Source organism: Hyla sarda, chromosome 10 (genome assembly GCF_029499605.1).
Source record: "Hyla sarda isolate aHylSar1 chromosome 10, aHylSar1.hap1, whole genome shotgun sequence".
NCBI classification, from domain to species: Eukaryota; Metazoa; Chordata; class Amphibia; order Anura; family Hylidae; genus Hyla; species Hyla sarda.
The window spans coordinates 102,719,944-102,735,273 of NC_079198.1; the positions used below are offsets into that span (position 1 = coordinate 102,719,944).

A 15,330-nucleotide genomic window follows, 5' to 3' on the forward strand; every position below is an offset into this window, starting at 1 on the left:
CATTACAGGTGGACAACGATTACATAATTTGATACAACTGGCACAAATAGACTGAGCACCCTCCTTTCTTTCCTCTAGGTGAAAATAACCAAACTATCACATTGCTGGAATTTAGTTACTGATCCATTGACTCATTGGACCTATTACTGAACTTTTCATTTAAAGCTTGTGTCAATTACACCATCAAAATTCCATTTTTGAGGAACAGTGGGATAATTTAGGCTGTTAATCCATCCGGATATCAAGGGCCCTGCGGAATATTTTAACAATTCTTTTAATAATTCTGTTTTCTACCATTATTATTTCTTATTTTATTTTTCCATAAAAAATTTTGTGTATAGGTTTTTTATGTAACTGTATATGGTAATATTAAATTATATATTGAACTGCATGTCCATCATGCACTCTTTTTCCTGGGTAAGACACTGAGGACTGTTAGTTATTATTCTTTTATATTAATTTTATTTCTCTCTAGGTGAGAGGATTACAGTTGTTACGCCGAGCGCTCCGGGTCCCCGCTCCTCCCCGGAGCGCTCGCTACACTTCCCTCACTGCAGCGCCCCGGTCGGTTCCACGGACCCGGGGCGCTGCGTTACCACCTCCGGCCGGGATGCGATTCGCGATGCGGGTAGCGCCCGCTCGCGATGCGCACCCCGGCTCCCGTACCTGACTCGCTCCCCGTCAGTTCTGTCCCGGCGCGCGCGGCCCCGCTCCCTAGGGCGCGCGCGCGCCGGGTCTTTGCGATTTAAAGGGCCACTGCACCGCTGATTGGTGCAGTGGTTCCAATTAGTGTTTACACCTGTGCACTTCCCTATATCACCTCACTTCCCCTTCACTCCCTCGCCGGATCTTGTTGCCCTAGTGCCAGTGAAAGCGTTCCTTGTGTGTTCCTTGCCTGTGATTCCAGACCTTCTGCCGTTGCCCCTGACTACGATCCTTGCTGCCTGCCCCGACCTTCTGCTACGTCCGACCTTGCTTCTGTCTACTCCCTTGTACCGCGCCTATCTTCAGCAGCCAGAGAGGTTGAGCCGTTGCTAGGGGATACGACCTGGTCACTACCGCCGCAGCAAGACCATCCCGCTTTGCGGCGGGCTCTGGTGAAAACCAGTAGTGACTTAGAACCGATCCTCTAGCACGGTCCACGCCAATCCCTCTCTGGCACAGAGGATCCACCACCTGCCAGCCGGCATCGTGACAGTAGATCCGGCCATGGATCCCGCTGAAGTTCCTCTGCCAGTTGTCGCTGACCTCACCACGGTGGTCGCCCAGCAGTCACAACAGATTGCGCAACAAGGCCAACAGCTGTCTCAACTGACTGTTATGCTACAACAGTTACTACCACAGCTCCAGCAATCATCTCCTCCGCCAGCTCCTGTACCTCCTCCGCAGCGAGTGGCCGCTTCTGGAATACGACTATCCTTGCCGGATAAATTTGATGGGGACTCTAAGTTTTGCCGTGGCTTTCTTTCCCAATGTTCATTACACTTGGAGATGATGTCGGACCAGTTCCCCACTGAAAGGTCTAAGGTGGCTTTCGTAGTCAGCCTGCTGTCTGGAAAAGCCCTGGCTTGGGCCACACCGCTCTGGGACCGCAATGACCCCGTCACTGCCTCTGTACACTCCTTCTTCTCGGAAATTCGAAGTGTCTTTGAGGAACCTGCCCGAGCCTCTTCTGCTGAGACTGCCCTGTTGAACCTGGTCCAGGGTAATTCTTCCGTTGGCGAGTATGCCGTACAGTTCCGTACCCTTGCTTCAGAATTATCCTGGAATAATGAGGCACTCTGCGCGACCTTTAAAAAAGGCCTATCCAGCAACATTAAAGATGTTCTGGCCGCACGAGAAATCCCTGCTAACCTACATGAACTCATCCATCTTGCCACTCGCATTGACATGCGTTTTTCCGAACGGCGTCAGGAGCTCCGCCAGGATATGGACTCTGTTCGCACGAGGCGTTTCTTCTCCCCGGCTCCTCTCTCCTCTGGTCCCCTGCAACCTGTTCCTGTGCCTCCCGCCGTGGAGGCTATGCAGGTCGACCGGTCTCGCCTGACACCCCAAGAGAGGACACGACGCCGCATGGAGAATCTCTGCCTGTACTGTGCTAGTACCGAACACTTCCTGAAGGATTGTCCTATCCGTCCTCCCCGCCTGGAAAGACGTCCGCTGACTCCGCACAAAGGTGAGACAGTCCTTGATGTCTACTCTGCTTCTCCACGTCTTACTGTGCCTGTGCGGATGTCTGCCTCTGCCTTCTCCTTCTCTGCTGTGGCCTTCTTGGACTCTGGATCTGCAGGAAATTTTATCTTGGCCTCTCTCGTCAACAGGTTCAACATCCCGGTGACCAGTCTCGCCAGACCCCTCTACATCAATTGTGTAAACAATGAAAGATTAGACTGTACTATACGTTTCCGCACGGAGCCCCTTCTAATGCGCATCGGATCTCATCACGAGAGGATTGAACTGTTGGTCCTCCCCAATTGCACTTCTGAAATCCTTCTTGGACTTCCCTGGCTTCAACTCCATTCCCCAATCCTGGATTGGTCCACTGGGGAGATCAAGAGTTGGGGGCCCTCTTGTTCCAAGGACTGCTTAAAACCGGTTCCCAGTAAACCTTGCCGTGTCCCTGTGCTTCCTCATGTAACCGGTCTCCCTAAGGCCTATATGGACTTTGCGGACGTTTTTTGCAAAAAACAAGCTGAGACTCTACCTCCTCACAGGCCTTATGATTGTCCCATTGACCTCCTCCCGGGCACTACTCCACCCCGGGGCAGAATCTATCCTCTGTCCGTCCCAGAGACTCTTGCCATGTCTGAATACGTCCAAGAAAATTTAAAAAAGGGCTTTATCCGTAAATCCTCCTCTCCTGCCGGAGCCGGATTTTTCTTTGTGTCCAAAAAAGATGGCTCTCTACGTCCTTGCATTGACTACCGCGGTCTTAATAAAATCACGGTTAAGAACCGCTACCCCCTACCCCTCATCTCTGAACTCTTTGATCGTCTCCAAGGTGCCCATATTTTTACCAAACTGGACTTAAGAGGTGCTTATAATCTCATCCGCATCAGAGAGGGGGATGAATGGAAAACGGCATTTAACACCAGAGATGGACACTTTGAGTATCTGGTCATGCCCTTTGGTCTATGCAACGCCCCTGCCGTCTTCCAAGACTTTGTTAATGAAATTTTTCGTGATCTCCTATACTCCTGTGTTGTTGTATATCTGGACGATATCCTGATTTTTTCTGCCAATCTTGAAGAACACCGCCAGCATGTCCGTATGGTTCTTCAGAGACTTCGTGATAATCAACTCTATGCCAAAATAGAGAAATGTCTGTTTGAATGCCAATCTCTTCCTTTTCTAGGATACTTGGTCTCTGGCCAGGGACTACAAATGGACCCAGATAAACTCTCTGCCGTCTTAGATTGGCCACGCCCCTCCGGACTCCGTGCCATCCAACGTTTTTTGGGGTTCGCCAATTATTACAGGCAATTTATTCCACATTTTTCTACCATTGTGGCTCCTATTGTGGCTTTAACAAAAAAAAATGCCGATCCCAAGTCTTGGCCTCCTCAAGCGGAAGACGCCTTTAAACGACTCAAGTCTGCCTTTTCTTCGGCTCCCGTGCTCTCCAGACCTGACCCATCTAAACCCTTCCTATTGGAGGTTGATGCCTCCTCAGTGGGAGCTGGAGCTGTCCTTCTACAAAAAAACTCTTCCGGGCATGCTGTTACTTGTGGTTTTTTTTCCAGGACCTTCTCTCCGGCGGAGAGGAACTACTCCATCGGGGATCGAGAGCTTCTAGCCATTAAATTAGCACTTGAGGAATGGAGGCATCTGCTGGAGGGATCAAGATTTCCAGTTATTATTTACACCGATCACAAGAACCTCTCCTACCTCCAGTCTGCCCAACGGCTGAATCCTCGTCAGGCCAGGTGGTCTCTGTTCTTTGCCCGATTTAATTTTGAAATTCACTTTCGGCCTGCTGATAAGAACATTAGGGCCGATGCTCTCTCTCGTTCCTCAGATGCCTCTGAAATTGAACTCCCTCCTCAACACATCATTCCTCCTGACTGCCTGATTTCCACTTCTCCAGCCTCCATCAGGCAAACTCCTCCAGGAAAGACCTTTGTTTCTCCACGCCAACGCCTTGGGATCCTCAAATGGGGTCACTCCTCCCATCTCGCAGGTCATGCGGGCATTAAGAAATCTGTGCAACTCATCTCTCGCTTCTATTGGTGGCCGACTCTAGAGACTGATGTGGTGGACTTTGTGCGAGCCTGCACTATCTGTGCCCGGGATAAGACTCCTCGCCAGAAGCCCGCTGGTTTTCTTCATCCTCTACCTGTCCCCGAACAACCTTGGTCTCTGATTGGTATGGATTTTATTACTGACTTACCCCCATCCCATGGCAACACTGTTATTTGGGTGGTCGTTGATCGATTCTCCAAAATGGCACATTTCATCCCTCTTCCTGGTCTTCCTTCAGCGCCTCAGTTGGCTAAACAATTTTTTGTACACATTTTTCGTCTTCACGGGTTGCCTACACAGATCGTCTCGGATAGAGGCGTCCAATTTGTGTCTAAATTCTGGAGGGCTCTCTGTAAACAACTCAAGATTAAATTAAATTTTTCTTCTGCATACCATCCTCAATCCAATGGACAAGTAGAGAGAATTAACCAGATCTTGGGTGACTATTTACGACATTTTGTTTCCTCCCGCCAGGATGACTGGGCAGATCTTCTACCTTGGGCCGAATTCTCGTATAATTTCAGAATCTCTGAATCTTCCTCCAAATCTCCGTTTTTCGTGGTGTACGGCCGTCACCCTCTTCCCCCCCTCCCTACCCCCTTGCCCTCTGGTCTGCCCGCTGTGGATGAAATTTCTCGTGATCTTTCCACCATATGGAAAGAGACCCAAAATTCTCTCTTACAGGCTTCTTCTCGCATGAAGAGATTCGCAGATAAGAAAAGAAGAGCTCCTCCCATTTTTTCCCCTGGAGACAAGGTATGGCTCTCCGCTAAATATGTCCGTTTCCGTGTCCCGAGCTATAAGTTGGGACCACGCTATCTTGGTCCTTTTAAAGTTTTGTGTCAAATTAATCCTGTCTCTTACAAACTTCTTCTTCCTCCTTCTCTTCGTATCCCTAATGCCTTTCACGTCTCTCTTCTTAAACCTCTCATCCTCAACCGTTTTTCTCCTAAATCTGTTCCTCCCACTCCTGTTTCCGGCTCCTCGGACATCTTCTCTGTCAAAGAGATCTTGGCTTCTAAAAAAGTCAGAGGAAAAACTTTTTTTTTAGTGGATTGGGAGGGTTGTGGTCCAGAAGAGAGGTCCTGGGAACCTGAGGACAATATCCTGGACAAAAGTCTGATCCTCAGGTTCTCAGGCCCCAAGAAGAGGGGGAGACCCAAGGGGGGGGGTACTGTTACGCCGAGCGCTCCGGGTCCCCGCTCCTCCCCGGAGCGCTCGCTACACTTCCCTCACTGCAGCGCCCCGGTCGGTTCCACGGACCCGGGGCGCTGCGTTACCACCTCCGGCCGGGATGCGATTCGCGATGCGGGTAGCGCCCGCTCGCGATGCGCACCCCGGCTCCCGTACCTGACTCGCTCCCCGTCAGTTCTGTCCCGGCGCGCGCGGCCCCGCTCCCTAGGGCGCGCGCGCGCCGGGTCTTTGCGATTTAAAGGGCCACTGCACCGCTGATTGGTGCAGTGGTTCCAATTAGTGTTTACACCTGTGCACTTCCCTATATCACCTCACTTCCCCTTCACTCCCTCGCCGGATCTTGTTGCCCTAGTGCCAGTGAAAGCGTTCCTTGTGTGTTCCTTGCCTGTGATTCCAGACCTTCTGCCGTTGCCCCTGACTACGATCCTTGCTGCCTGCCCCGACCTTCTGCTACGTCCGACCTTGCTTCTGTCTACTCCCTTGTACCGCGCCTATCTTCAGCAGCCAGAGAGGTTGAGCCGTTGCTAGGGGATACGACCTGGTCACTACCGCCGCAGCAAGACCATCCCGCTTTGCGGCGGGCTCTGGTGAAAACCAGTAGTGACTTAGAACCGATCCTCTAGCACGGTCCACGCCAATCCCTCTCTGGCACAGAGGATCCACCACCTGCCAGCCGGCATCGTGACAACAGTTAACCTCATGTTCTTGTGTTGTGATCTCCACATTTTGTTCACAAAAGTAAACATAAACCTATGTGATATAGTTGTATGCTGAAATGTCAGAACTATTAAAATATAAAATTAATGAAACCGCATGGTGAATGGCGTAAACATAAAAAAATAACAAAGTACAGTATTGCTGATTTTTGGTCACTTCATATACCAGTAAAAAGATGAATAAAAAGTAATTGAAATGTCTTATCAAAGGAAAAATGGTACTGATAAAAACTTAAGACCCCAGCATAAAACATTTGCCTTTATACAGCTCCATATATGGAAAAATAAAAGAGTAATAGGGGTCAGAAGAGGAAAATTTTAGACATATTCATCTTTTTTTTAATAGTAGTAAAATAAATCCTATATAAATTGGATATTGTTGTAATTGTTTTGACCTACTCAATAAAGATAACACGTCATTTTTACTGAAAAGTACAATGCGTAGAAATGCATTAGTTTTGTCTCACAAATATTTTTTGTTGTTTCACTGTACATTTTGTGGTAAAATTTGTGATGTCATTACATAGTACAATGGATGGCGCAATAAAGCTCAATGTGTGTGTGTGTATGTATGTGTGTATGTTCCAGCATCACGTCCAAATGGCTAAAGATATTAACATGAAACTTGGCACACATGTTACTTATATGTCAACAACAAACATAGGATAGGTGATTTAACCCTTACCCACCCCCATTTGCCAGGGGCAGGGTTTATGTTTAAAGTCCCATACAAGTCAATGGGAAATATATGTTACTGCATAACTTCCAAACGGCTGGAGATATTTCGATAATACTTGGTCACATGTTACTTATATGTCCACTTAAAATATAGGATAGTTAATTTAACCCTTAACTACCCCCATTTGTGAGGGTCGGAGTTTTTGTTTAAAGTCCCATGCAAATCTATGGGAAATGTATGTTCCCACATAACTTCTGTACGGCTGGAGATATTTCAATACCTGGTACACATATTACGTGTCGGGATAGGAGGTCAACATGGGAGGTTGACATAGGAGCTTGGGATATGAGGACAGGTTATGAGGACTGGATAGGAGGTCGGGATAGGAGGACCGGGATAGGAGGACGGGATAGAAGGTCGAGATAGGAGGATGAGATATGAGGACGGGATAGGGGGTCTAGATAGGAGGACGGGATAGGAGGTCGATATAGGAGGTCGAGATAGGAGGACGGGATAGGAGGTCAGGATAGGAGGTTGAGATAGGAGGACGAGATATGAGGTCGGGATAGGAGGTCGGGATAGGAGGTCGGGATAGGAGGTCGAGATAGAAGGACGGGATAGGAGGTCGATATAGAGGGTCGGATAGAAGGTCGAGATATGAGGACGGGATAGGAGGTCAAGATAGGAGGACGGGATAGGAGGTCGGGATATGAGGACGGGATATGAGGACGGGATGTGGGGTTGGGAAATGACAACAATAAATGAGGACGGGATATGAAGTCAAAAGCTTCTTCCTCTGTTGATTTTCCTCCCCAACAAGGATTAGGAAGGAACAACCGGGCAACGCCGGGTATTCAGCTAATATATATATATATATATATATATATATATATATATAGAGAGATAGATAGATAGATCAGTGCTTTTACATAAGTTAAGGTGGATTTTATGGTCCATATTACCATTTCCATTCTCCATGCTTCGTCATTTTCAATGTCACAATCATCTCAATAAACAGGAGCAAAACTCCAAGGAGAAGAAACCAGTAGGTATAATCTTTCGTATCTTCCACTGCTAATGCGACCATAATAACTTCATGTAGGGAGAATAATAGACGACTGAAGATGGCTGCCAGTATCCTCACACACTTACACTTCATTCTGCAAATTTTACTTGTAATCTGTAAGAACACAAGCAGTAAGTAATAAGTAGGTATCTACACCGTATAAATGTGTATATATAAAGTATGAAGGGAATTTATCAAACAATTAAGATGTCTTTTTTGGTCTAAATTTTCCTGCAACATTTAATTTAGACTGTTTAATTTTTATGGCGACGAAGTGATCTGATTTAGATCAATTTGGGCAGTGGTCACTAATTTATCATGTGCAACTTTTCTGCGAAAAGGCGCAAAAGAGGCGCACAGACCCGATATAGAAGAAATCACAGGGCAATGTAACCCTGCCCTATATCACTCTATGCGACAATTGTATTAAGGTCCGTGCGACTTTTAATACAATTGTTGCAAGGCCTGCCACTGCTCTGCGACATTTAACCAGAGCAGTTTAGCGGGCATTCATCAACATCCGTGCGCCATTTAATAAATTCACATTTGATGAATGCCCCTCTATGTGTATACAGTAGATATAAAGCATTCTTATGTTAAATGGGTACAATCACTTTTGACGTGTACCATTGCCATGTTAATAGTTTTCACCAGTTGGGGTTTGGGTGTTCAGAACCACTTAGGAGAAATAAATGCTAACTGCATTTTCCCACAGTTCTGTGCCATGTGACTGAGACGAGCCTCCAATGTAAGTCTATGGTACAGTCTGAATCGCACACACAGAGACCGCTGAAAACTATTGACCTGTCTCTAAGATATGCCAGCATAGCGGGCCCATCTTATCCCTCCCTTTCCCCCGTTTAAACTTAAACTTCTTCAGATTTGTGCCTCAACACAATCCTGTCTCTGAGCTTAAAGGGGTACTCCAGTAGAAAACCTTTTTTTTTTTTTAAATCATTTGTGCCAGAAAGTTGTAAATTACTTCTATTTAAAAATCTTAACCCTTCCAGTACTTGTCAGCTGCTATATGTTCCAGAGGAAGTTCTTTTCTTTTTAAATTTCCTTTCTGTCTGACACAGTGCTTTCTGCTGACACCTCTGTCCATTTTAGGAACTGTCCAGAGCAGGAGAGGTTTGCTATGGGGATTTGCTTCTACTCTGGACAGTTACTAAAATGGACAGAGGTGTCAGCAGAGAGCACTGTGGTCAGACAGAAAGAAAATTCCAAAAGAAAAGAACTTCCTCTGGAACATACAGCAGCTAAGTACTGGAAGGGTTAAGATTTTTAAATAGAAGTAATTTACAAATATGCAAAGCGAAGATGTGATATTCGGCACTGCTACTACTGGCTAAGCCGGAGTGTAAGACGGACGTTCGACTAGGACAAACCTATAGAGATGTGGTGGTACTCTGATGTAATGGCAAAGTTCAAATCTTCAATACAGTGGAGAGTTAGAAAAACATCGGCACTCACCGGTCTTCTCTTAAAACAGCTTCTTTGTTGGTGCTTACTCACAACATGAAATGCAGTCAGGGAGAGGGATCTGTGCAGGGGGGGTAAGTAGTAGGCAACAGACTCTGTTTCGCTCGTTACACGAGCTTCATCCGGCCATATCTACCTGGAACTCTGTGCTGCTTCTTATACAGGTGGGTGGCCAATCGCAGAAGCTCAGGACCGCCCTCCTTACCTGACGCACCTGGTGAGTTCTCGTTAGAGTCTCGTCATAGGCTAACCATTGCCATTTTTGTAAGTACGTCAGTATAAGAAAGCATATACATAGAAACTAGTATATATACAACGAGAGAAATTCTTGCGGGATAAAACAGACTATGATCAAGATAATGAATTTCAATGGCATCAGAAAAAGAATGTGCCTTATAGTGCAACTAGATCCTATTCACAAAGGAGATCATCGCAACAACCCATTAAAAAACGCAAGAATGTGGACAAGGAGAAAATCCAGAAGAAACAGCAAAAACAACCTTCCAAAAATAAAAACGAAGCAATCCCTTTAGAAAAAATAAACGTACAAGAAGAGGAAGACCAAAGATATCTCAAGGATCCAAAGAAGAGAAAAACTACAGTATAGATGGGCCATATACAGTAACTGAATCCAATGTCATAAACCTCACATTAGAGACTCTCGACCCAGCAATGGACACTCTCCTCTCTAAGGGTTTAAGTTATGGACTGGTAGAGAAATTTAATCCAGTCACCTTTGAGATCGATTTAGCGCGATCTCTGAGAGATATTAAAGGGGTTATCCAGGAAAAACTTTTTTCTATATATCAACTGGCTCCAGAAAGTTAAACATTTGTAAATTACTTATATTAAAAAATCTTAATCCTTTCAGTACTTATGAGCTTCTGAAGTTAAGGTTGTTCTTTTCTGTCTAAATCCTCTCTGATGACACGTGTCTCGGGAAACACCCAGTTTAGAAGAGGTTTGCTATAGGAATTTGCTTCTATACTGGAACTAGTCAGGAGCCTCTATACATTCCAGTACAGTAGCGTTGCATTGTATAATAAAAGAGTTCAAACAAAAGTGCAAGAAAAAAAAGAAAAAAGAATTAAACACCTCCACTATCAGGATAGTGTAGTGTTTCTCAAGCATGGTCCTCAAGTACCCCCAGCAGGTAATGTTTGCTGGATTTCCTTAGTCTTTCACAGGTGATATAACTGTAGCGATGCCTAATGCACTGACCATAATTATATCACCCGTGAAAGACGAAGGAAATCCAGAAAACATGGCTGTTGGGGGTACCTGAGGACCACGCTTGAGAAACACTGGGCTAGTGGATGCAATCTAAAATATCCAGCATCGGGACCCTTTCTTTCCAATTAGTTAATTTCGGATGTTTGTCCCACTTGTATGTATCCTATCAAAAATGTACCATGTTTCTTCATGTATGTTTTTACTAGTTTGTATTAATTTGTATTCAAATTTCTGGACTTTTTGTTCCTAAAATCTATAATAAAATTGTTTGAATTAGAAATAAGAAATTTAAAAACCCCACAAACAATAAAAATGCAAAATACGCTTTCCCCATTTATTGTGTGTGTGTGCATATATATATAGATAGATAGATAGATATACATACAGGATGGGCCATTTATATGGATACACCTTAATAAAATGGGAATGGTTGGTGATATTAACTTCCTGTTTGTGGCACATTAGTATATGTGAGGGGGGAAACTTTTCAAGATGGGTGGTGACCATGGCGGCCATTTTGAATCCAACTTTTGTTTTTCAATAGGAAGAGGGTCATGTGACACATCAAACTCATTGGGAATTTCACAAGAAAAACAATGATGTGCTTGGTTTTAACGTAACTTTATTCTTTCATGAGTTATTTACAGGTTTCTGACCACCTATAAAATGTGTTCCATGTGCTGCCCATTGTGTTGAATTGTCAATGCAACCCTTTTCTCCCACTCTTCACACACTGATAGCAACACCGCAGGAGAAATGCTAGCACAGGCTTCCAGTATCCGTATACACTGCTATATACTACTATATACACCGCAGGAGAAATGCTAGCACAGGCTTCCAGTATCCGTAGTTTCAGGTGCTGCACATCTCGTATCTTCACAGCATAGACAATTGCCTTCAGATGACCTCAAAGATAAAAGTCTAAGGGGGTCAGATCGGGAGACCTTGGGGGCCATTCAACTGGCCCACGACGACCAATCCACTTTCCAGGAATTTGTTCATCTAGGAATGCTCGGACCTGACACCTATAATGTGGTGGTGCACCATCTTGCTGGAAATACTCAGGGAATGTGCCAGCTTCACTGCATAAAGAGGGAAACACATCATCATGTAGCATTTTCGCATATCCAGTGGCCTTGAGATTTCCATTGATGAAGAATGGCCCCACTATCTTTGTACCCCATATACCACACCAAACCATCAATTTTTGTGTTCCAACAGTCTTGGAGGGATCTATCCAATGTGGGTTAGTGTCAGACCAATAGCGGTGGTTTTGTTTGCTAACTTCACCATTCACATAAAAGTTTGCCTCATCACTGAACAGAATGTTCTGCGTAAACTGAGGGTCCTGTTCCAATTTTTGATTTGCCCATTCTGCAGCACCTGAAACTACGGATACTGGAAGCCTGTGCTAGCATTTCTCCTGCGGTGTACATAGTAGTATATAGCAGTGTATACAGATACTGGAAGCCTGTGCTAGCATTTCTCCTGCGGTGTATATAGTAGTAGTATATAGCAGTGTATACGGATACTGGAAGCCTGTGCTAGCATTTCTCCTGCGGTGTATATAGTAGTAAATAGCAGTGTATACGGATACTGGAAGCCTGTGCTAGCATTTCTCCTGCGGTTTATATAGTAGTATATAGCAGTGTATATGGATACTGGAAGCCTGTGCTGGCATTTCTCCTGCGGTGTTTCTATCAGTGTGTGAAGAGTGGGAGAAGAGGGTTGCATTGACAATCCAACACAATGGGCAGCACATTGAACACATTTTATAAGTGGTCAGAAACTTGTAAATAACTCATGAAAGAATAAAGTTACGTTAAAACCAAGCACATCATTGTTTTTCTTGTGAAATTCCCAATAAGTTTGGTAAGTCACATGACCCTCTTCCTATTGAAAAAACTAATATTGGATTCAAAATGGCCGACTTCAAAATGGCCGCCATGGTCACCACCCTTCTTGAAAAGTTCCCCCCCTCACATATACTAATGTGTCACAAACAGGAAGTTAATATCACCAACCATTCCCATTTTATTAAGGTGTATCTATATAAATGGCCCACCCTGTATATAGATATAGCACTCACCAGGATAGTAGCTTCATAAATCTTTAATGTGCAGACATAGATGCGGTGTCAGGCAGGTATAGGCAGTGACTTTGACACTGGGAAAATTTTCACGGTATACACAAGAGCCTCCAAACATAATAATAAAAAAATTGGATGGAAAGCAGAAGGAAATAAAAATTTCTCTGAACACAAACAAGATCACAAACAGATTTTTTTAACCACTGAATCGAAGTCCAGCACCTCAGATGATCCGGGACAATCTATGTCTGTGACTTTGGACACTAATAATAAAACTACCTTAATGGAACAAAGAAAAAAGAGTTCCCTTTAGAAGATGCATCAGATGGGGCTGCGGGAGGAAGAATAAAAAACAAAAACAAAAAGAAATTACAAGTTTAAAAAACAAGTAGCTTGCCAGCAAAAGAATCCTCCGATTTATGTGTGAACACTCCTCTAGGTTCTGATTTGTCTTCTAGTTCAGTTATAGTTAAAGGGGTACTCCGGTGAAAACGTTTTTTCTTTTAAATCAACTGGTGGCAGAAAGTTAAACATATTTGTAAATTACTTCTATTAAAAAATCTTAATCCTTCCTGTACTTATTAGCTGCTGAATACTACAGAGGAAATTCTTTTCTTTTTGGAATGCTCTCTGATGACATCATGAGCACAGTTCTCTCTGCTGACGTTATTATAATAATAGTAACGCTTTATTTATTGTTGTCCTTAGTGGGATTTGAACCCAAGGCCCCAGCACTGCAAGGCAACAGTGTTAACCACTGAGCCACCATGCTGCCCTTAGCATACATCTGCTATGCATGGTTGCTAAAATGGACAAAGATGTCAGCAGAGAGCACTGTGCTCGTGATGTCATCAGTGTTCCAAAAAGAAAGGAATTTTCTCTGTAGCATTCAGCAGCTAATAAGTACTGGAAGGATCAAGATTTTTTAATAGAAGTAATTTACAAATATGTTTAACTTTCTGCCACCAGTTGATTTAAAAGAAAAAAGGTTTTCACCGGAGTACCCCTTTAACCTCACTATAGTCAGTTTAAGTGAGGCCACCCGTTCTTGCATGAGGGTTACATTTTTGCTTCCCTGAGGAATTTGATATTGTACAGTTTGAGATTGATCTATTTAAATCGTTGAGGAAACTAAATCATAAAAAGTTCTTTGCTAATAAAGTATTTAGTGATATCAAAGACAAAAAAGAGGCTGAGATGTCTATGTCTATTGGTCCCTTGGGATTTAGTCGCTTCAGTGAGGCCGGTGACATGGAATTACAGTGTCTGGCCGACCTCACTGAATTACTGGGAGGCAATCCCCTTGCCACTAGTTCAGATTTTTTTTTGCATGAGGTGTTCCTAGGTGGTATTAAATCCCAGTTTTGCCCTCCTATAACTCCAGGCAGTAACTTAGATTTGTTCTATTATAAAGTTATGGAAGAAATGAAAGGGCTAATGTATCCCCTAGATGCTAGTAATTTGAACAAAGAAGAAAGGGAAGCTTTAACCTGGTTGAGATAATAAAAAGATTTCATTTTCAAAAAAGCTGACAAAGGCGGCAATATTGTTATGTTGACAGAGGAGCATTACACACAGGAAGCTAAGAGGCAATAAAAAATTTCTGGCAACTATGAAAAATGAAAAATGAATCCTACATGCAAGATTAAATCTAAACTACAAACCCTCCTTAGAAGGGCAGTAGAAAAGGGGATTTTATCTAAAAAGATGGCTTCCAAATTAATTCCAGCATTTCCGAAGTACCCTTTGTGGCACTTCTTACCTAAGATACATAAAAGTTTGGACCCCCCCCCCCCCCCCCAAACGCCCTATCGTGTCTGTGGTGGGCTACATAAGGGAATGCATCTCTAAATAAGTAGATTTCTTGTTAAGACCTTTGTCAAAGGATGTCCCTACATTGGTTAAAGATACAAATGAGTTCTTAGCTGCACTTTTTGATCAAGAGTGGGAAAAAGGGGGCATACTGGCTTCTATTGATATAGAGTCACATTATACAAGTATCCCTCAAGAACTAGGGGTGACATGTATCTGTGGATTACTTGATAAATCTGACAGGAGTCAAACGTGTGTGGACTTCGTCTACGAAGCCTTATCCCTGATCCTCACGAACAATGCTTTTGTGTTTGATGATGTTTGGTATAGGCAGAACTCCGGGGTGGCCATGGGCACTCCGGTGGCCTGCACTTTTGCCAACTTATTTGTGGCATGTTTTGATAGGGATTTTATCTTCTCAGCCACAAATCCTTTTTTAAGGTTCGTTAAAGGATACGTCCGGTTCATAGATGATATTTTTATCGTCTGGACGGGCTCAGAGGCAGACTTTGCATACTTCGTCCACCACATAACCCAAAATAATGAATTAATTTAATGAATTTAAGTTTCACTTATAATACTAGTACTGTCAAGTTGATTAAAATGACTCTGACTGCCGATCAATATATATATTAATACTTATATATTTATATGCCATTTCTAATGCTGAGAAAATATACTTGTTACCTACTCTTAAACTATACACCATGTTCCTGATGTCATGTTCCTGATCTTGCTATCTGCTCGAGACTAAGATTGAAACCTTGGAAGATGATACGTTAGAAGACAAAATATTTGAGGAAGATATGGATCAGAG

At 43.9% G+C, this 15,330-nt stretch overlaps 1 protein-coding gene across 1 annotated transcript in view; it reads right to left on the reverse strand.

Moving 5' to 3' along the window:
• Positions 1-15,330, reverse strand: part of LOC130294147 (transmembrane protein 26-like) — a 51,602-nt gene that overhangs the window by 22,592 nt on the left and 13,680 nt on the right. The window contains exon 3 of the mRNA XM_056543650.1: positions 7,794-8,011. Coding sequence (XP_056399625.1) covers positions 7,794-7,990 — 197 coding nt within the window. The 5' untranslated portion in view covers positions 7,991-8,011. The remainder of the gene's footprint in view (positions 1-7,793; positions 8,012-15,330) is intronic.